At 36.1% G+C, this 22909-nt stretch overlaps 6 protein-coding genes across 8 annotated transcripts; 1 reads left to right on the forward strand and 5 right to left on the reverse strand.

The window, feature by feature from the left end:
• Window positions 1–2859: 2859 nt before the first annotated feature.
• LOC130718498 (protein SIEVE ELEMENT OCCLUSION B-like) lies at window positions 2860–7476 on the forward strand. Its single transcript, XM_057569099.1, has 7 exons — window positions 2860–3176; window positions 3271–3363; window positions 4596–5044; window positions 5229–5323; window positions 5419–5552; window positions 5845–6306; window positions 6646–7476. The coding sequence occupies exons 1-7, from the start codon at window positions 2949–2951 to the stop codon at window positions 7225–7227; spliced, it is 2043 nt and encodes a 680-aa protein (XP_057425082.1). The 5' UTR covers window positions 2860–2948; the 3' UTR covers window positions 7228–7476.
• A 533-nt stretch (window positions 7477–8009) lies between these two features.
• On the reverse strand, window positions 8010–11205 carry LOC130720801 (uncharacterized). The gene is made up of 2 exons (XM_057571500.1): window positions 10634–11205; window positions 8010–8474 (listed from the first exon to the last, which is right to left on the reverse strand). The coding sequence occupies exons 1-2, from the start codon at window positions 11108–11110 to the stop codon at window positions 8298–8300; spliced, it is 654 nt and encodes a 217-aa protein (XP_057427483.1). The 5' UTR covers window positions 11111–11205; the 3' UTR covers window positions 8010–8297.
• Window positions 11206–12740: 1535 nt separating this feature from the next.
• On the reverse strand, window positions 12741–14824 carry LOC130721012 (DNA-directed RNA polymerase V subunit 7). Of its 3 annotated transcripts, none has more exons than XM_057571736.1 (2): window positions 14681–14824; window positions 12741–13452 (listed from the first exon to the last, which is right to left on the reverse strand). In XM_057571736.1, exon 2 carries the CDS (start codon window positions 13416–13418, stop codon window positions 12876–12878), a length of 543 nt encoding a protein of 180 aa, XP_057427719.1. In that variant the 5' UTR covers window positions 13419–13452; window positions 14681–14824; the 3' UTR covers window positions 12741–12875. The 3 variants fall into 3 exon arrangements, with proteins under 3 accessions (XP_057427719.1, XP_057427720.1, XP_057427718.1); XM_057571737.1 differs by lacking the exon at window positions 14681–14824 and adding an exon at window positions 14212–14643; XM_057571735.1 differs by lacking the exon at window positions 14681–14824 and adding an exon at window positions 14175–14196.
• A 1728-nt stretch (window positions 14825–16552) lies between these two features.
• LOC130720114 (uncharacterized) lies at window positions 16553–17393 on the reverse strand. The gene is made up of 2 exons (XM_057570728.1): window positions 17265–17393; window positions 16553–17162 (listed from the first exon to the last, which is right to left on the reverse strand). The coding sequence occupies exons 1-2, from the start codon at window positions 17376–17378 to the stop codon at window positions 16764–16766; spliced, it is 513 nt and encodes a 170-aa protein (XP_057426711.1). The 5' UTR covers window positions 17379–17393; the 3' UTR covers window positions 16553–16763.
• A 9-nt stretch (window positions 17394–17402) lies between these two features.
• LOC130719663 (uncharacterized) lies at window positions 17403–18788 on the reverse strand. The gene is made up of 4 exons (XM_057570274.1): window positions 18445–18788; window positions 18246–18375; window positions 17884–18159; window positions 17403–17456 (listed from the first exon to the last, which is right to left on the reverse strand). Exons 1-4 carry the CDS (start codon window positions 18786–18788, stop codon window positions 17403–17405), a joined length of 804 nt encoding a protein of 267 aa, XP_057426257.1.
• A 216-nt stretch (window positions 18789–19004) lies between these two features.
• LOC130719664 (uncharacterized) lies at window positions 19005–22641 on the reverse strand. The gene is made up of 4 exons (XM_057570275.1): window positions 20363–22641; window positions 20016–20282; window positions 19798–19897; window positions 19005–19718 (listed from the first exon to the last, which is right to left on the reverse strand). The coding sequence occupies exons 1-4, from the start codon at window positions 22639–22641 to the stop codon at window positions 19005–19007; spliced, it is 3360 nt and encodes a 1119-aa protein (XP_057426258.1).
• Window positions 22642–22909: the final 268 nt, after the last annotated feature.

Raw genomic sequence — 22909 nt, forward strand, 5'->3', positions numbered from 1 at the left:
AATTAAAATATCAGAACAGTTGAAAAAATGTTTTTTTTCTATTTTCAGTTTTCAAATTACTATTTTTTTATGTTGAAAAATATCTCATTCAAACTGTTTATTCTTTTATTTTTAAAACAGTCTTTAGAAACAGCTTTTAAATACATAAAATTAAAACTGCAATCAAACATAACTTAAGGGCAATATACGTCCCATGTATTCACCAACGACATTATAATCTACATTTCCCTTTTTTGTTTTTGAATTGGATAAATACTAAATAAAGCAAATTATTTACCAACAAATTCTATCACAAACTATTAAATTAATTCTGCCACAAAGTAAATTGGTTACGAAATTTGTGACGGAAAAGAAGTCAAAAGTAAAAATAAAAATTGTGACTAAGGGTACTTCAGTGACGGATATTTACGTCAAAACAATAGTGCAAATCACTATAAAATCAGACAATCTGAAAAATTAAATATCTGTTTAGATTCCCGTTAAATGTGTTGTTTGAGTAAACGTGATTTTACAAATATGTTTTTGAATAAAATTTTATTTGAATAAATGCGATTTATGTTTGAGTGATTTGTAATAAACGTGATTTTAAAAAAATAAAATTATTTAGATCAAACTCATTTTTGGAATTATAATTTTAAAAAGACATTACACTTATGCGATTGAATTAAAGACATAAACCATTAAAATTAGCAAATCATATATGCATTAGGTAGATTAAAAAAATAGCAAGGCGTCGAGTTTTTGTTAAAAAATAGCATGACCTATAGTGTGTCAAAAAACGATGTTGGAGTCTTGTAGCTAAATGATGTTGAAAAAAAAAAGACATGAATAAACAGATAGGAGTAGAAAATGAACATAGAAACAGAGCAAACGAAGTCGCACAGATCTGAACTAGTGGACGACAAAGTATCGAACGGTGGACCGGTGGACAAAGTCGCACATATATGAACTTGGGGACGTGGAGCACGAACATCTGACTTGTGGACAAAGTGGCACAGATCTAAATGGAGGTCGAACACAAACGACTTGAACAGAGGTATGAGCAGGGGATTTGGTGAAAGCCCAAATAAAAATTGTCTTGCCTTCAACAGTCGAACACAAATACTAGGCGCTGGCTCTCGATTTATCGCTTCTCGTTCAACGTTGTGGTGGTGCATGCAGATCTGTGAGCATGTGTTTACAAAAATGCAAAACTAAACACTTGCGAGAAACTGGTGAACCACAACTCCGAGAACACAACGCGCATTTTGTGCCTGAAATGCCAAATAAACCGACCCTAAGTCCCATTCTTTGTTTATCCTGTCAAAAAATTCATAACTAAATAAGCAGTTAAAATATTGGTTAAAAACTAATGATGAATATTTTACTGATAGAAATTGTCACTAAATCCGAAGTTAAGCATTAAAAAAATAATTTATGATATTTTCAACATTAATTTACAGCTAAATTTATATGTATTAACCACATTTATATTAGCCACAAATTTTTGTCACAATATTTTTTTAATAGTGCTATTTGATATAAATGGATTAAAGTGCAATATTTGATAAGTTTAAAACTTTAGTGTTGTATAGCTAAAAAAACCTCAGTACGCTGTAATTTACTCTTCAAATAACCTTTTAAGATAGAATTACACCCTTTTAATTTTACCGGGTATGCTCAAATTTTTTTTTGAACCAAGGCTCAAATATGATACTTTAGATTATGATGCATAAGAGCATCTCCAATATAAAGTTGTTAGTTGGGTTTCTTAAACACTATTTTAGTGGTGGGCCATAATTGCCACATAGGATTTAAGTAACTCATGCAAAATTCACTCCAATCACGGTTATTTATTTTACTTTTAGTTGAGTCTCACTATATTTCATATATTTATATTATTTCAAGGTCATGATACTATTCAAAGTGATGAGTGAAAAAACAAATATAATTGTTTAATCAAAAAGCAAATAGAAAGAGAATAAGCAACGTTGCTAAAATTTAAACAACAAAAACTGCAATGTCATATTGCTTTAATGGTGTTCCAAAATAAGTAACATTGCTAATTAAATACTTCAACTGCATCTAAGACTCCACTGCTGATTCGATGCAATAATTAATCGGCGACACACTTTATGTACTTTAGGAAAGTGGAAAAGTTTCAGCAATGATTCGGCAAAACTTGCTAGAACAGAATTAATTTGTAGATTTTATTTATATAGCATTTGTCTATCATGTAATAACAAAATACTTGGTTCATAAATCAAAATATTTTTCTTAGAAATTAATTTTAAGTTTAAACCATTTTATATAATTGATTTTCCTGTTAGCTAACCTTCTTTCTCTTCTGTGAGAGAAGAAATTATCCCTTTCTCAAAACAGATAAAAGTTCGTTTTCCGTTTTTGAAATATGAAAACAAACTGACTCAATTAATGGGCTCTCACTTACATAGAAAGAGCTAATTAATCCAATGCAAACATAAAATATTTTCTTTAATTTATGAAAGCATAAAAACAGCTCTAGAGAAGAAAAAAGCACGTGAAGAAATTACATGAAGGATCTATCATCTCTCGTACTATGATGAATTATTTACAACCACAAGTACTATACTTCGGATTATTTAGGATTCCTCATGTTAAAATTTTCACATATATTTTACTTTTGTTGAAGTTTTTATGTCTATCTTTTTTCTTATAAACATGTATGATAATCATTTTTCTATCTTTTTTCTTATAAACATTTCTGATGATATTTTTTTAACACATATGAAGAAAGAAATAGACACGACAACTTTAACCGAATAAAACATGAGATGATGTTATTCCCACATCTCCACACAAGAAAATATTTTAGCTCTGAAGCCTATAAATAAGAGCCCTGAAGCAACTTCACAAAGCACCAAACATCTTCACTTCTGAACCATAACCCAAGAGCACTAGCTTCCACTTCACTTTTTCCCAATTTCAACATGGCCAATGTAGTGGTATCGGCTGTTAACACTATTTTTGGTGGTGGCAATAAAGAACAACCCAATAAAGCTGCTCACAACCCATTAACCTTATCTGATGATCAGATTTTGGAGGAGATTTACTCAACCCATGTTCACAGTGATGCTAAGTTTGATGTGAACTCTCTTTTCTCCGTTGTTGACAACATTGTTGAGCGTTCAACTCGAATTGCTGATAACGTTGTGCAAGTACGTACACATATATATGCACTTAATCTTTTATTTATTTTACGGTTAATTTCATTTATGTTATATATTTATTTATGGTTGATTTCATATACAGGGAAGCCATGGAAGCCCGGAACAGACAGATATCAAGACTCCCTCAGCTAATTTTACCTCACCATTGTGTACTTTGAAGCAAATTAATTCTGAGGTCTTTACTTGATACTAATTCATTTTTAAAGGCTATAAACTAAATGCGTACTTATAAAATTCTTTTGTCACTGGAAGGGGTAAGATTAGCTTCTACATTATATTATTTGAACAATGATGCTCGGATATACAAAATCTAGGGTACATTCGACCTTCACATGAGCAGTACTAATTTTTTTTTTTACAGCAAAACATAATTTATTGAATGATTCAAAGTAAAAGTACATGATACCAAAACACAATACCCTCATAGAGTAGTCAAAACTTAAGGATTGAGCCTCATTAAAACCTTATTAGAAAAAACTCATTTAGGAAAAAAAACCTAGTGAAGGAAAAAGATTACCACAATCCTAAAAGTCACTAAATTTTTAACTGTCACTATTGTTTGTGATCAGAATTTATGTCTTAAGATTTGATATGTTTATATATATTAGTGCTCATAATTAATAAAAAAATATATATGTAATGATTGACTTAGAGGTTTTCCGAATAGTTTGGTAAATTAAAATGACCGCATATATAAGCCTAGCTTATTGAATGTGGATTAAGAAAACATGATTAACAAGTTAAAATAACTTTTCTGGAGGAAATTCATTTTAATTTATGAATTAGATTTTTCTTAATCAATAGTAAATAAAGCTAAAATCTAAAAAAAAAAAAAAAATCTACACAACCAAATTATTAACATAAAGATTAGGTGCCTATTGAATATGAAAATTCTTCTACTACCTACCCTCTCTTAACTTATTCATAAATCACTATTAACTATTTTCACAAAATTATTTAAGATTAATTGTAAATTTCAATTTTATAAAAATAATGTTAATTTTTTAGAATTTCACGTATTACCTACATATGGTACATAGTTGACAATACAATTACAGACTGAATGTGTAAGAAGAGCTCTTGGATTCAATCTCCGCATAATATCACAGATGAATAACCTTAATTGTGACTAAATTAGCTGATAAAAAAAAACTGTGACTAAATTTCAAATTCAAAATAATCATCATCCGAATGGCGACAGGATGTCCGGTAGTCTAAAAAAAAGTTACTCCATCCTATTGAAAATTTAAGAATTGCTAAGCTAATTATTAGATAATTGAATATCATGAAGTACTGAATATTAAGCTTAAACTTGTAAAATTGCTGCATAGACTTCTTGAGTATACCTTATACTAAATGATAAATGTTTAAACCGAAATTAATTGAATTGTATGATGATCATGGCAGCTATCCTGCAAGCCTCCAGGTGAGGAAATTGCTCATGAGACAACACTAGCAATCCTCAACAAGCTCTCAACCTATTCTTGGGTTGCTAAACCATTGCTCACACTTGGTGCTTTTGCACTTGAATATGGAGAGTTCTGGTTCCTTTCTCTGCATCAGCAAACTGAACCACTTGCTAAATCACTAGCCATAATCAAGCGAGTACCTGAACTTACCAAGCCTTCATCCCTGAAGACACACCGCAATGCCATTCTGGAGATCAACAATCTGGTCACCGCCACATGGCAGGTGATCAAGCTCATCTTTGAGTTGGACAACCTTAATCTCACTTATGATGAGAAGGATGTGCCATCTTTGGAACTAGCATTGGAGCAAATTCCAGTTGATGCCTATTGGGTTATCATCACGGTCGCAGCAATTGCTACTCAGATTGATCTCCTCACTACTAATTCGTAAGTTCATCTAGTCCGCCTATGATACATGTTTTGCAGAGAAATCATTTAATTTGAACTAAATTTTTCTTGATGGTAGATCAAGCTATTAGAGAAACCTTTACAATAGCTATACAATGCAATGTATAAGTTCATCAAATTTCTAAATACTCACCAATACATATTTTTGCTTTTATAATTTCAGGGACAAGAAGCAAGAACTGTCTCAATTTGGGCAAAAGATTAACATCATACTTAGCAAATTGAGAAAGTATAAGCAACAATGCGAGAAAGAAATTGGTAATTAGCAGCATAAATATAATCTTGTATTTTTCTCTTGTGAATGCTAAAGCTTAAATTTAATGGAATGCTGAAGATTTTATTTGAAATTTCAGAGGAAGCAGAGTATAACAAGATACTCGTGAAACTCTTCCAGACCCCTACTGAAGTTATTGAAGTGTTAAAGGTGCTGTTTTTCTGGAAGGACGTTCCCAAGACCCCCATCTATGACGGTGCTACTAAAACACTGGTTAGTGACATATCCTACTTAGCTTACAATGCTATGACAGTAATTGGATGAGTGATTATATGTGGACATATGCTTTTTAGTGGACATTCAATCACATATTGTTTGGTGGCCGTTTTTAACTGTCACAAACATTAGAGGGACATTAAAAACCATCACAAGACCATATGTCAATTGAATGTCCCTAGAAAACACATGTTTGAGTAACTTTTCATAATTGGCTAGTGTGAGGCCTTTATGTTGCTTTTTAATTTAGTTTTGGGCCTTGACTAGTTGAGATATGTTTTTGTAACAGGTTAGCATTGAAGCACTGAAAAAGAAGGATGTGTTCTTGTTCTTTTCAACCCTGGACATTACCATAGAAGAAATCTCTATTTTCAATCCAGTTTATGATCACATAACAAAATCAAAAAAACCACACAAAATTGTATGGATTCCCATTGTGGAGGAGTGGAATGATCAGCTGAAGAATAAATTTGAGTCTCTCAAGGCCAAAATGCCCTGGTATGTGTTGCAGCACTTTGCACCTATCAAGGGCATCAAGTACATAAAGGAGAAATGGCAATTCAAGAAGCAGCCTATGGTTGTGGTGCTGAGCCCTCAAGGGAAGGTGCAGCACACAAACGCTTTCCACATGATTCAGGTTTGGGGGATCAAAGGCTTCCCTTTCACTCAAGACATTGAAGTTAATATAGGCAAACAAATCATCTGGATTGATTCCCTGCTGGTTGACTTTGGTGTAGAGATAAATACTTGGGTAAGTAATTGCATAGTCATAAATCTTATTAAATACTAAATACTCATCATGTCATTTTTGTGTATATAAGTTTTTAAGTTTATTTTACATGCCTTTGCCATTCAAGTTATCAAGCTTATAACTCATAACTTTTCAACTTATTTTTATAAGCTTAAGAGCATGTTTAGACCAACTTATTTTTCCCTTTAGAATCAATTCTGACATTCAGAAACTATTCACAAAGTTTCTTCTCATAATTGATTTTAGTTTTAGAATCAATTGCACAAAGATGTCAAAACATGCATTAAAGCATTGTGAAAAGTTTTGTAGCTAATAGATTTTATGTTTCCTTTGAAATAGGTGAAGGAGGAAAAATACGTCTTCATCTATGGAGGGAAGAACAAGGACTGGATTCAAGAGTTCAATAAACTTGCTTCAACCTTTGCAATTGAGCTCAACAAGGAAGCCAAGATTCCAATTGGTCTGTTCAACTTGGAGTCTCTACAGTCAAACATCATTACCCGCTTCTGGACACAAGTGGAGGGTCTATTTGTTACCAAGATTAACAAGACAAAAGACACTGTTACCCAACAGGTTGAAAAATTGCTCTCTTACAAGGGCGAAACCGGGTGGGCCCTTCTTATTAAGGGCCCATTTGTGGTGGCTGTTGGCCACGGAACCACGGTTTTGAAGACCGTGGCCGAGTTTGAGAAATGGAAGGAGTTGGTGATCAAGAAGGGATTTGAGTTCGCCTTCAAAGAGTATCTTGACAAGGTTTCTAGCAGCCTTCACATTTGCTCCCACCTTCAGATTCCTAACATTAATGGGAAAATTCCAGACACCATTGAGTGCCCAGAGTGTCACCGCACAATGGAAGTGTTCATCAGCTACAAGTGTTGCCACAATGGAAATACTACTGCAAATGCTAGAGCATTAATCTGACTTCATAGCACTTGAGCATTGGCGCGCTTTGTAGTGTCTGTTTACTTGTATTCTACTTGGAGTTTTGTCTGTCGTTGTTTTAGTGAGATCGTTGTCTGTTCTGTGTACCATTATGCAATGTATAGCCATGAGTCCTGCATTGTGTCGTTGATCATTGTGAGATCACAAATGCAGCTAGAATAAGGCTATTTCTTGACTTTTGTTATGGAATCATATGAATAAAGAGTGAATTAAGCATTATGTCCTCAAGATTTGTTTGAGATTTTCATTTTTCAACAAGCCTTTATGCATTTGCATTTGACAGGCCTTCCCAACTTTGATAGCATTGGGCACTCTTCATTTAACTGAGCCACATCTGTTTTTGCTTTATTAGCACGACTTTTGACCATGCTAGTCAGTGATTTTCTTGTCAATTAATGCTTAAAGTTTTTTCCATTAAATAAATTTAGATATTTACAGTATAATTTTGTTTTGAAAACACAAATTTAATGAATCAAAGACTTGAGCACATCATTCGCAAGTAGGAAAACAACAAACGTTCAAATACTCAATCAAGGATCATTTGGAAGACTCATATAAAGTCCACTCTGAAGCCCAAGTTAAAAGTCTATTTGAAGGCTAGGTGTGAGGTTCTATATTTGAAAAGAAAATAGGAGTGCTCAGTTTGAAGATTAAATTCAAAGGTCCATCTAACGAAAGAGATGCATGGCACAGGCTACATAAGTGCTCTAAAAGATGCAAGCAAACTGTAGCTGATAGAGAAATGGCTAATCTTAAAAGGCAATAGACAATACTCTTTTTTGATAAGCCAAATTTAATTGATGGGGAGCACAAGGGGTGCCCCAACCCATTTACAATACAAAAAAAGAGGAAATTGTATAAGTAGATTGCACACACAAAGCAAAGAACCATCAGAACTCCAGGTATTAGAATTGGAAACCAGGGGGACAGATACCCCAACCAACGCACAGTCCATCAGTAAGGGAGGAAGAGAAGCAGAATCCGTCCCACACAAGGGCTTAACCTCCAAGAGGAAGTAACGATCATACTACAACCTGGTCAAAGTCGTTTCATGCACTAGACTCCTGTGATCCATTATTTTGCTGAGGACGCTTCATTTTGAGGAGATGAGAGAGTCCTGCTATAACATGTAAACGACTACTTGGGACCCCACTCTTCGCTATGGCCCTTCCTTTGTTGTCAAGAAGCACAAAGCAAGGAACATACCTAACATCATAATTAAGGAGCTGCAACAGCAAAAACTAAATCAATTAGAAAACAGTCATGATGAACAGAATCTACTCCCCAAAGGATACTAAAAAGGTAAATAACACATTCAATTATTCATAGAAAAATTATTCTCCAGGTAGTGAAAGATGGCAGAACCAAAATTTAGAAGGAGGATGGGATAAAATTATTAAGTATTAGCTTGAATTATGCCAAAGGAATCACCTAGAAACTAGATTTCAACTTTCAACATAACAGCTGGAAATGGCATGCCAAAGTAGTCAGAGAACAATACTTCCATTGCATTCTAATTTGCAACTACTGTTTCAATCGAGTAAAAAAGCAATACAAGAGCAATAGTGGTCATGAGATAGCGTTGTAGCGTGATAGAACTGGCACCAAAAGATATGGAGAAATTGAAGTTTTATTCAAGAACCTAATTCCCTAAGCCTTCCTAATGTAGGTCAGACACAGGAATAGGTAACAGAATTACAAAGAAGGTGAAATGCTCAGAGAATTCGAGTGGCTCACCCAATTCCTTTAACTGTCCAACTGAAAAACAAATTCTCTCTTCCCTAATTGTCCAAATTATACTACAGGGCCTAACTAAACAATCTGTTAGAGTAAGTTAGTTTGTTACCCAGATTAAGATCCCCTATATCTCCTCTCATAAACTTTCTTAATGTGTCATATATCCCTATAAAATTCCTAAGTTAGACAGTTCAAACGGAGAAGGCCCCACTAAATGAAGTAAAAGCTGCTGTACAGCAATTTGAAGAGGTTTTCAAAGCATCAGAAGGATTAACACCAACTAGAAGACATGACCATGCTATTCATAATTCATTTAAGGGAAGGGGCTTCAATTCCCAATCTAAGACCGTACAAGTATCCCACCCACCAAAAACCTGAGATTGAAAAATTAGTCAATGAGATGTTGAAAAAAGGAATAAATGGACCTAGTATTAGCCCATATTATTTTGGTTAAATAAAAAGGATGGAGGGTGAAGGTTTGTGTGGATTATAGGGATCCTAAATAAAATAACAAGTCCTAATAAATTTCCTATTCCGGTCCTAGAAGAGTTTCTTGATGAAGGGGCCAAGGGGTTCACTAAATTAGATCTTAAATCGGTTTTACCACCAAACTCGGTAGCAGTTTGGGGTCTTGGATTATTTTTATGCATGAACCAGTAGTATGAGAATTGTTTGCACTATTGTAACATGGGTTCCATGCCACTGAAGATAGCGAGGATAAGATCTAAAAGGGGCAGCTCTGTTTCCAACTTTTCTTATATTTCCTCAGGTTGCTAACCAGAACAATAAAGATATTCTAGCTAACCACTCTCTCTCTCTCTCTCTCTCTCTCTCTCTCTCTCTCTCTCTCTCTCTCTCAATCTCGTGCCCTACAGATATAATCCTATTGTTATATCCTACATCATATGGGATTTTCAATTCATTGGTATGCACAAACTTCATCTCTTTCAAATATTTTCAACAGTCATCATATATATAGTACATCAATTTTTGTTTCTATGAACCCTTCCATATACAACAGAGATTTCACAAATGCAAGACTCCTGACTAGTAAGATGCAATAAGGATGACTCCGAAAATCTCAATGAAGAACAACAAAATAGAAGGAACCTCAGAACAACGTAGCACATACATTCTTATGTTATTATGTCCATTGTCCTGGTGAATAAAAAATCAAATGTAAGGGAGCCAAAGAACGTTTCAATTTCAAATCCAATAGCAAATTTTTAGATCCCCCCACCCCAAAAAAGACTTCCCCAAGATGTTCAAGTCTTTTATCAATCTTATCATCAAGTGAAGGTGGAATAGGGCATACATCAATTACAGTTGACCAACCAGCTACCCAAATAATATCATCCACTCCAACTTAACTAACTGGTAAATAAATCATAAATAAGTAAATTTTAAACTACTTCATCCAATGCAAGTGAAAATTCCATATGTCACACCATGTTCAATGAATACTAGTCAAGGAAACAAGTGTCCAATTTCCCGGGGCCCGGGCCATGCCAAACAATGAATGTAAACTCAACTTTGGGTATGTATGGAACTGGATACACCATCACAAATTGAATTTAGAGCATGCTCAAACAAGCTATGCATTTTCTAATGAAAATTATAGTTGCAGAAAACAAGATAGATTAGATACCTCCGGTAGCCAATTCTCATTCTCAGCATCAGCCATGACAATGTTGAGCCAGTTATAGTTCCTAGCCTCCACTTCGGAAACAAAATTAAGCAACGAATTACAGAGCCTGCATTTGGGTGAGTAGAATTCAAGCACAGTGGCCTCCTTCCCACTCGCCAGAGCAGAGGCAAAAGCTCGCTGCTCCGCCTCCGCCTGCCCGGTACCACCACCACCAGGAGTCACTTTCTTCAGATTCTTGCGGTGACCCATTTTCCCATCAAGGTTCAAGGAACTGTAACTACCAGAAATTGAAGATTTTGAAACTGACCCAGCAAAATTGGAAGCGATTGAGCCAAGGGTTTGGAGAGACCTGAATAGCCATGGAGATTCGAAATTGCAGTGATTAGGGTTTTTGGCAATGTTAGGGTTAGGGTTTGCTTCATCCCATGGCCATTTTAGGCAAAACAGAGATTGTTTAGGATTAGATGTCAAATCCATTTCATTCCCAGCATCAATGATTAACCGATATGAGAGAGGGTACTAACACTAGGTATAATATATCACATCTTAGAGAGATGGAAAAATCATAAATATACAATATAATTAACCCGCCGAGTACACATGTCTATATTGCGGGTAATTCGTGTAGTTATTTGCGGGCGCAAGTACTTTTGTCATTCCCGGACCCGACATATTTGTGAAATTGGTTCAAATCAATTAAGTTAAGTTGTTTCAGTTTTTCATTTGTTCAAATTGAACATGAATATAACCAAACTAAAGAACATTGAGCTTGATTGGTTCACGGGTTGGGGGGTTGACCAACCATGAACTCGAACCCGACTTGAGGTGCCTAATATTTGTTTTTTTAAGTAAAATTTAGCTAGGTCTTAAGGGAGGGACTAAACTCAGTAACTCATTAGCAGTAGTAGCCTAATGTAAACTTAAGGTCTTTTTTCTTTATTCGTGATACATGTCGCTCAATATCGTAAACTTGGTGCATTGTTGTTCTCAACCAATGCCTAAGCTCAAGCGAACCCTTGACCACCACATAGGTTGCCTCAAACGTATCATTGACCATTGATGTCTCACATTGTATCATGTTCATGTCAAGTATTCTTCTCTCTCCCACACATTTTCTCTTCATTTCTCGAACGTTATCTCGAGTCTATATATCATAGTCGGTTTTTCTCATCTGGTTCCCTTGTCTTTGTAAGATTTGTTTCTAATAAGCGCCTCAAAAAATAGAATCAACTATTGTCTCATTGATTTGACTTTGTATTTCACTATTCAAACCTAATGAACCGAACCATTAGGTCGGCTAGGTTATGATTTGAAATACTTTTTCTTGAACAAAACCAAAAAGACCAAATTTGATTTGTTTTTATGTTCCCTAAAACTAAACCAAACTGGCCAACATGCACTCCCTACCCTAATCTACTCATCCTATCCTTCCTAATATGCTTTGTTCCCTCTTCCTTTGATGATAAAGTTTCAATCACACTTAAGTGGAAATGGAGTGGAGATGAGAGGTAGGAAGATAATAAAGAGAAAGTAAGAGATGTGATTAATAATATGATTGAAAGAGAATAGAGATAAATAGAAAGCGGAGTGTAAATGAAGAGGAAGTGTGAATGAATCATAGCTCTTGTCTCACATCACTCCTCTATGCTCTAGTTCTTGCTCTGGGTTCTGTACTTACTACTTAACCAACCTACTCACATCACTCCTCTAAGCTCTAGTTCTTGCTCTGGGTTCTGCACTTCTGCTTGATGTACGGAGAAGCCAGTTTGACACCCAGCATTCTAGCAATAGAGTGTAGGACCCAGAAAAAAGATTATAGGTTGATCAACTTTCTTTGTTGGACCACCAAAGGTTTTTATCTGCTCTCAACCAAGTCCAGTAATGAAAGCTGATGCTTTACAAGCTCAAATATTGGCAGCATAGTAACTGAGTCACACAGTTAGTTTAAGAGTTCTGCATTCTCTATCATTTAACTGCAGAATTACAGATATCTTTTGTAGTTAATATAATATTCAAGTAGCAGATAACGGAATTTTAAGAGGTCATTCAATAAAGAAAGCAAGAACAGTAGGCATAATTTTGCTAATGATAAAAGAAGACAAACAACTAGAAGGAATCACAAATCTGTTATTCACAAGACCAAATCCACACTGCATTAATTTGGTTAATGGGTTCCATGATTTGTCCCAGGAAATAAAACAGACTCAAATGCAACATAGAAACAAACTACAAGAAAATGTAGCTAGATATCAGGGGATGCAATTGGTCCCAGATAATCGCCTTCCAAACTGACCAAGGCTTGAAACTCCCTTTCTGCCTCCATCCACTTTGTACCGATCACTACAAAGCGGATCGTGACATCCTTCGCAATCTTGGATGCTTTTTCATTCATGAAGTAAGCATTCTCACCAGGAAAGTAGCGGTAATCAGCCATCTTCATATTTGAGAGATAGACATGCTCAATCGGACCGCATCTCAAGAAAACCCCATGCTTCAGAACCTTGTGGACAACACCCTCTAGTATCTCCCCCTTGAAAAGCTTGAAGGTCACACCATTGAAAACAACAGGGAAGAGCACATCCCCAGTATGCTGTCTGACTTTTCCTTCTCCTACTTTATCCAGTGTAGTCACTGCAGTAAAATAACCCAGATCTTTGGTGGCCCTTTTCGCAGCAAAGTCACCCAGAAGGCGGATGAGGATTGCTCGCTGAAGCATTAAACTTCCTTGTTGCAGATTTTCAGCAGCAATTATGACATTCCATGACAGTTGGACTTTGAGAAACATTGTTAAACTTGCTACTTCTTCAAGGTAATAACGTCTGCCATGGCATAAAATGATACCAGAGTGTCAGTATATACATACCTATTCAAAGGAACAGACAATCTTTCAATTAAAATTTTGCAGTAAAATCTAATAATTGAACTGTTGAATATCAAAATTGATGTTGTCACTATGAGACTAATCTCTCCAAAATCATATTTTACTAGGACATCATACTGATCATAGAGTTATGACGGTAAAGATTACATAAAACACATAAATGCAAGCTTTTACAGTTCACACCAATTCAGATAGAGACACACATATTCCTACTTAATACATAACATGAAAATATGAAAGGAAATGTTCTTTGAACTATGTATCTATCATACAAATGTATACACAGAAGTGCAAAACCGCATTGATATACTTCACATAATATGCATTCTGAACGCTGTAAACTTGTAGCTAAGACTACAGATGCAGTAATGGTGATATGACAAACGCAAGGAACTGTAGGAAATTGCTCAAAAGTTGGTTGACATACACTCAAATCAAATAATGACCACATGCAGTTGCTCTAGCCAAATCATGGACATCAACTATGATTTCATCTTTCCAATACAAAATGCTAATTTGAATACATAGAACAGGCAAAGAGCAGAGACATGAATAATCAGTTAAATATTTTATTCTGACTTCTAAAATTAAAATTTAATTAAATTCTACTCATGCCCATTTGCCAAAATCCGAATGAAAAGCCATGAAAGCCCATCTTACAGAACAAGCAGCAAGAACATAAGGGACCAAGTCATACAATCATGTCTGCAGCCAGCAATTTGTTCATGAAATAATCCGGTCACAGCAGTAAAAAGTGACTATTTGAAGCAGTAGCCAATGGGTGTCGGTCGCAGCGGTAAAAAGTGATTGTTTGAACCCTAGATCGAGAGTTTGAAACCTTTGGCTTCACGACACCCGGGTCAAAATTGCGAGAGCAATTTAATACACAGAAAAAAAAAAAGGAAAAACAGCTTGAAATAGCTAGACTAGCTAAGAGGCTGAGCTTAACTGTTCCTCATATGAGTCATATCAGAGTTTTTCTATCCAACATTCCAACCCCACAACATGCAAAGGGGAAAAACATGGATTTTGACTAATTGGGGTTTAAAGGGTTTTGTGGGAATGGGGGTTCAATTCATTTGAGAAACTAGAAAATGATTTGGAAGCATGAAACAGAAATGTACCACCATTTTCGCACAGCGAAGAAGAAAGATGAAGAGCGTTACCTGCGAATTTCAAGAAACAAGCGAGAAGACAACACAGGTGAGAGTGAGTGAGAAATGAGAATTGAGAATCAACGCAGAACAAGAAGGGCGTGCTCAGGATTCAGTGTCACTACCTCACCTTTTCTTCTCTGTTCTTTCCGCTTGATGTTTGACACGTGTGTATAAAAACTGCAGATGAATTTTGAACCCTTGATATGTTCATTCCATTTCCTGGAAAACGATTCAATTTCTTAAGAAAAAAACGGAACGAATTAACTTTGACTCTTTTTTTTTTTGTTTTTTGTAGAGCTTAGGTATTTCGAAATAAATTTGTAAATATATTAACTATATTAACCTTTTCTTTTCGTCTATTTAGTATATTCTATTCACTCTGTAATATAATTATGTGCAGTGTGATTTTAATTTCCCTTAAACAAAATAATTTTAATTTTGTTTCAATAAAGTTTATTCATTTGTTAAGATTTTCGCAATTATGATGCACTACCACCATCAGTCTACCACTAGAGGCCCAAGGTAAGGTACGCAATTTTAGAATGATGAGAAGTGTCCTAATTAGGTATGATTTTTAGGTCAAATTTAGTATTATTATTGTGAATAGAGAGACCAACAGTGTGTGTTTGGATTAAACTTGGCACGACTAGTTTTTTTTTCAATGATTGGGGTGGGTTTAGCAGCCCAAAAGCACAACCAAGCTCACAAGCCTCTAAAGAAACTTGCGGAGGCACTATCTGTCAAGAAAGCTACAAAACAAAAGCTAGGAAGTAAATTAAAAACAACAATGTCATAACCCAAACCCATGCCATGCTTAGCCGGTATATTTGCAATCGTGTTAGCCTCACGAAAGACATGACCCCAGCCAACTTGTGCAAAAGTCTCGCATTACATCACGAATTAACGAATTTGGTTAACAGGGGGCACAAGGATGTGAAGCCTCACAACCCCTATACAAGAATCGAATGCAGCTCATGGAATCGGATTCAACGAAGATTTGTTGGAAACCGTGATCCCGGAGTAGACGAACACCACACAAGATACCCCAAAGCTCCACTTGTAGTGCCGCACAGGAGCCAAATCTGCCTTGCGAAACCCACCACAAAGTTCCCATTGTGATCACGCACCAACCCTCAACATGACGCTATGCCAAAACTTGAAGAGAAAGCTCCATCACAAGTCAGCTTCACCCATCCTTCCTCTGGCGGCATATGATCAGCGGAGCCTCACCCTCAGGGCAATGCACTCGAGTCAAGTGAGCCATTTGGAGAGCTTGGCGGTAGTTATCAACCCGCGCAAGCACCTGGCTATACAGGGCTGAGGCAGGAACTAACTCCCCACCAAAGCAAACTGTTACGACCCCACCACAAAGTATCAAGGACAATACCAAAGACAACACTGCTAAAAAACTCGCTATTAGAGAGGGACGAAATCCGTCGCTAAGAGCTGCAAAATCCGTCGCTAACCGTTCAGCGACGGAATTAGCGACGAATTTAAATCCCCCTGAAAAAGTGGCGTCGCTAAACTTTAGCGACGGATTATTTTGGTCCGTTGCTAATAGAGAAGGATTAAATCCGTCGCTAATGGGTACTAAATCCGTCGCTAATTTGTTTTGGATCATTGTTTTCAACCGTCGCTAATTGACGGATAAAATCCGTCGCTAAATGGTAAATTATCCGTCGCTAATTGTGACACTAATCCGTCGCTAATTATGACACTAATCCGTCGCGAAATGACGTCGCTAATTGTACTAGAAATCCGTCGCCCAGAAATCCGTCGCTAAATTCTAACTGAATTCCAGGCCATATTTATTTTTTTGAGCAGAATTTTTTTTTCCTGAATCAAATTCAATCCTCAATAATTTAAATAAAAAAACTAATATCGAATAAAAGTTTCACATCCATATTAAGACATAAAGTCAACATATATAAGATAATAGACACTGTCTTCATAACCACAGTACAATTCATATCACAAATCTAAAAGACAACATAGTACAATAACACAAACATAAAAGACATCACCAAAGTACAAATCAAAATACATAACTTCAGTAACAGAACATGTTTGGTAGTAATGGAAGGTCATTACACTAATCTTCAAACTCATTATCATCATCACCATCATCTGGATTCTGCTGGTTGGTAGGTGGATTAGCAGAGGTTGAAGGACATTGACTGGTTCTCTCAATGATGAATCTCTGCATGAATTCAAACTTCTCATCATAACTCTTCATTTGATCCTTAAGCATCGCATTTTCATCTGATAATTTAGAAACAAGATGCCTCATGGTCTCATGCTCTGAAAGTGAGATGTCAACAGTTGTTGCAGAACGTTTATATTTTTCAGCTAGTTGCCCCAATCCATATATCCTCCCCTTTGTGTTCACACCTCCAACAACCTCCAAGTAGATATCATCATCAGATTTTTTGTTGGCACCTTCAACATTCTCTTGTGAGTCTCGTACAGTAACACTTCTTTCATAATCAGCCTTAAAATAACATTTAGATATTAGATGTAAAGATAGATGTAAATAGGACCACACTTGAAACATCACATGAAAATTATAATATCTTAAATGTTGTTAACTTACTGCAATTTGTTCTGCTACTGGGGAGACAAACTTTGTGGGATCTTTTTTATATCGATGGTTCTTCAGAAATACATCCCAACAACCTAGATCCTTGTCACTTGAAATTTTCTGCATAAAATTGTAAATTAGTTTAAATGTTCATAAAATGAGAAAGCAAAATATGGCCAAATCCAATTGTGCTACATACATGTCCTGTACAAATACCATAAACCAGAACACACTTCTTGCAGTCAAAAGAAAAAACCAGCAACTAAGATGCTGAATGGAACTCCTTAGTTGTTGTAAAATTACAATTCAATTTAATACATCCAATCTTTACAATTTAAAACTTGTTAGACACTGCTTAGATTTTCTATTTTATCTAACTACCTCTAGATTTATTAGTAGCAAGTTTAATAAGTCAAATTTCAGTACACTTGTAGCATCACACCTTTATGCCTAAGTTCTAAATTGACAAAACAAGGTGCTGCTACACAGAACTTTGAAGGCTCGACTCCTCATTTTTAACTCATGCAGGCAGAGTTTCAAAGCAACATATGGTAGTAGTTCAGTAAATGGATCCTAAATCTAAAAGCAAATTAAAGCTTAAATGAAAGCATTCATCAATACAATGGCTTACCATTCTCTTAAGGTGCTCAGATGTTGTGATTGATCCTCCGGTATGTAGTGGTCGATCGAATGATTTTCTATTTGCAGAATTTTTTTTTGCCTTCTCCTTCCAATTTTTATCCTTCCATTTTTCTTCCAATTCAGCATGATACTCACTAGGAATCCAAGTTCCTTGATCTTGCCCTGCCCGGACCCTATACAATGCGTCTGATAGTTGACTACTAGCTTTTTGATCAAATGCTTTGCGTACTGCTAACTCTTGCTCAGGAGGCCAACTACACCTTTTCTGCAACAAAAATATTGTGAGATCATTAAATAGTATAATAAGAAAATTTGATTAAAACATACAAAAACATAATAAAATAAACATACCTTAAATTCACCAAACCACACGTCGGTCAAAGCTTTGTTTTCTCGCTTCACATCCCCATAACGTATCCAAGCCCCTTCAAACTTACTTTTTATGCACTTCGTAACTTCACGGGATATTTTAGACTCAAACCTATGAAAACAAATTCAAACCATTTGTAAATCTTAAACATAGAGATTATTACCAAAAATAAGGACATACTTGTAACAACTTACTTTTTTTCCTTCTACTAAACGGACCAGAAGTTTTCCATTAGCATCAACAGTGGCATTTGGACCATGTACACAAGTGGAATCATGAGTAGAAGTGGAATCTCCAGAATTGCGCAAGGGACTAAGCGTTGTTGGAGTATGCAGGCTCTCTGTAGTGGAATCATGATTGCTAGGACTAGAAGTGATTGATTGAGGAGGTTGGGATGGAGAAGGCAGTGTCGGCTGCTCCATACCTTTGCCTTTCCCTCTTCCCCTAATTCTACCTCCCCCTCTTCCTCTAGCATTACCTCCCCCTCTTCCTCTACCAAAACCTCTACAACCATTGTCTTCCATCTATATAAATATAAAGTATATGTAACTAATGCAAATATAAGAAAACACAAAGAAAATGTCATGTTGTTTAGAAAAGTATATTTTAACGAAAACACATAAAAGGAAATACACAAAATATGAAATAGAAGCTCATAACACTGTTTGTCGATCAATACATAAAATGACATAAAAGTTCATAAAAAAATACATAAAAGAAAGACATAAAAGCTTAATGTCTTAGTTCAAGTCTCCATCTTCTTCTATAAGTTCTCCATCTTCTTCACTACTTGATGAGTATTCTATATCTTCATCTTCTTCCTCTTGATCCTCCAACTCCATTTGGTTCGGTGGTAATTCTTCTCCTACACCACTGATATCCACAAGACTCTCCTCAAGATCATCATTTGCAATTATTGCGGGGATTGTTTCTACATCATCATCTTGATAAACATCATCAGGTTTCTTATTTCCCGAAGATAGGATTGTATTACGTGCCTTGGTCTTTATAACAGCCAACCAACCTTGTTGCCCTTCGGGATAAGATGAAAAGTACACTTGCTCTGCTTGTTGAGCTAGTATAAATGGATCATAACTTGAGTATCTCCTAGATTTTTTAATCTCAACATTGCCGTAAGAATCTATCCTTGTTCCTTGAGGGCTAGAATCAAACCAATCACACTTAAATAAAACCAACTTCTTTGTAGGACTACCAGTGTACTCCGACTCAACAATGTCAATTAGCATCCCATAGTAATCATAGTCCACGGTATCACTTTGCCCACCTCGAACACATACACCAAAATTTGTTGTACACATTCCTTCATTTTGTGCTTTTGTAATAAACTTGTATCCATTAATAACATAACTATGCCATTTGTTGACATTTCTAAGAGGGCCCCATGCCAAACTCGTCAAAAGCACATCAGTAATTTGATTTCTTGAGTCAAGCACCTAAAATACATCATTTAGTTAGTACAATCTATGATGTGATAAACTAATTTTTAAGAAGCTCACTTATAGTTTCACATACATAAGTTTTAAACCAAGTGGGAAACTTCATGGAAATTTGTTTGTCCAAGTCCGCATCATTTATCACTGGATCAAGTTCGCGTAGTAGATCTGAGTACATGCTACATGCGTAACACACAAGTTAAACACAACTTCACATAAAAACTATGCATCATAGTGTGTTTTGGAATGACTTACTTAATATAAGGTGTAACCTCAGGACAATTTAACAAAATATACAAATGGGCAGATTTCACTTCCATTCCGTCCAAGGTAGTTGTGATACATTTTCCATAACCACGACCTGCATGATTAAAAATAGATAACGGAGGATTCTGAGAAGAACATTCTCCATCATTTCGTGGCACTCTTGTTCTCCTTGATGGAACATCAGGAGGATAATAATATGAAGCAAATGTGGACATCTCCTCTAGCAAATACGCTTTGCAAATTGAGCCTTCTACATGAGCCTTATTAGTTACCTTTTGCTTTAAGGTTCGTATAAACCTATTAAGAAAATGGAAGAATGATCTTAGAGGAAAAGAATTAATGAATTTCAAAGAAATGAGATGTATCTACGAACTAACCTCTCAAACGGATACATCCATCTATAATGGACAGGACCTCCGACTCTTGCTTCATACGGTAAATGAATTGGGAGGTGTTCCATTGAGTCAAAGAAACTTGGGGGAAATATTTGCTCTAATTTGCACAAAATTATTGGGATGTTTTCCTCCATAATGCGCAATTTACTTTCCATCAACAACGATGAAGTAAGTTCTCTCCAAAATTGAGAAAATTCAGTAAGTGTATTCCAAATAGGCTTGGGCAAAGCTTTGAATGCTATTGGAAGCAACCGCTGCATAAATACGTGGCAATCATGACTCTTCATGCCAGACAATTTTGCTTCACTCAAGTCAACACATCTGCCCAAATTGGAAACATACCCATCTGGAAGTTTAAGATTTTTAACCCATTCACAAACAGCTAGCCTTTGTTGTTTGGTTAATGCATATTGTGCCTTTGGTTTAAAAAAGTTCCCATTCTCACTTTGTTGTACTTCTAAACCTCCACGCAAACAATATTCTTCCAAGTCCTTCCTAGATTTGAAGGTATCCTTTGTTTTTCCTTTGGTGTCCATCACAGTGAACAAAATATTGAGAAATACATTTCGTTCAGTGTGCATTACATCAATATTGTGTGGGAGAAGAAGATTTTTCCAATAAGGCAATTCCCAGAATATACTTCGGCTAGTCCAATGGTGCTTTACCCCATAACCTTGTGAATGCCCTTCCTTTGATTCTTCCTTACTTGGTAAATGTTTAATTCTTTCCCACACTTCTTCACCATTCAACCTTTGTGGTTTAGTTGATGTCTCACCTTTACGTTTTGTAAACTTCTTCGGACATTTCCGATATTCATGATCTTCTGATAAAAATTGGCGATGACAATCAAACCATGAGACCTTCCGACTATATGCAAGAGAAAAAGCCTTAGAGCGCTCCATACACACAGGGCAAGCAAGTTTCCCCATTGTCATCCAACCACTTAACATACCATATGCTGGAAAATCATTGATTGTCCACATTACAGCAGCCTTCATCAAAAAATTTTGCTTCAACGACACATCATAAGTCATAACTCCATCCTCCCACAACATCTTCAATTCATCTATAAGGGGGCGCAAATACACATCAATACTCTTTTTAGGAGCTGACGGCCCAGGAATCATGATGGTTAGGAACATGAACTCTCTTCTCATACACATCCATGGTGGCAAATTATATGGAGTAACAATCACTGGCCAGCAAGAATATTTCTTTCCCGATATGTCAAATGGAGCAAAGCCATCAGAGCATAAGCCTAATCTTACATTTCGAGGTTCATCAGCAAAAGTACCCCATGCTTCATCAAATTTCATCCAAGCTTCCGCATCTGATGGATGAGACAAGAAATCAGGCTCCTTGTAATGCTCATGATGCCATCTCATATGACTAGCTGTTTGCATTGAAGAATACAAGCGTTGTAGCCTTGGAACAAGCGGAAAGTACCACATCTTTTGCTGGGGCACCAACTTTTCCTTACCTTGTTTTCTAACCTCTTTATACCGCTTCTCAGGACAAAACTTACAACTTTGGAGCATCTCATCTTCTTTGTAATACAACATACAACCACCAGGACAACAATCAATCTTCACACATGCTAGCCCTAGTTCAGCAACTGTTTTCTTCGCATGGTATAAATTTTTAGGCATACAATTACCGTTGGGCAATGCATCACTCATAAATTTCACCCATTCATTAAAGCACCCCTCAGATAAACCATAGTCCGCCTTCAAACTTAGGGCTTTTAAAGAAGCTGACAACATAAAATACTTATCACAACCATCCCATAGAGAAGAATTAGCAGCGTTCAACAAATTAAAGAATTCAGATGCTTCAAGGTTAGGATCTTCAGTCATCGTGTCCTCTTGCTCAAGATGATTTCCAACTACTGGTCCAGCAGCATCCATCACTAACTGCTCATAATTATTATACATTTCCCTTTGCCAACTATTGTCGTAGTAAGAGTGATCAACAACAGGTGGAGGAATTTCGGGATTTGGTTCTCCATGATACGTCCAATGGTAATAATTAATCATGAAACCTTTCATGCATAGATGGACTTTCACCGTGTCTATTTCTTCAAATCTTAGGCACTTGCATTTCTTACAAGGACACCTAATTTTCCCACCTCCGGCATGAAACTGATCATGTTCACAAGCATGCTTGATAAACTCATGAACTCCTACAACAAATTCTTCTGTCAGGCGCTTACGACCATCTAATCTAGCATCCATCCACTTCCTATTTTCTGGCACGGCCATATCTCACACACTAACCAGCCAAAAAGAAATTGAGTATGCCCGAAAAGTTATAACAACAGGCTTACCTATAAGGGAACGAATGGAAGAGATTTAAAAGTGAGACGTACTTGTAATAATGTCCACTAATGTACACAAGTAGAAGGTGAAAACATCACAAGCCATGATTACAACCATGATTAACTAAAAGGTTTTGTAAAGAGGATGAAAAGTTGCTTCATTTACTGTGCAATTTTCACTAAAAAGAGGTCAGAGTTTTCCACACTTGAAA

This window comes from Lotus japonicus, chromosome 5 (assembly GCF_012489685.1).
Source record: "Lotus japonicus ecotype B-129 chromosome 5, LjGifu_v1.2".
NCBI classification, from domain to species: domain Eukaryota; kingdom Viridiplantae; phylum Streptophyta; class Magnoliopsida; order Fabales; family Fabaceae; genus Lotus; species Lotus japonicus.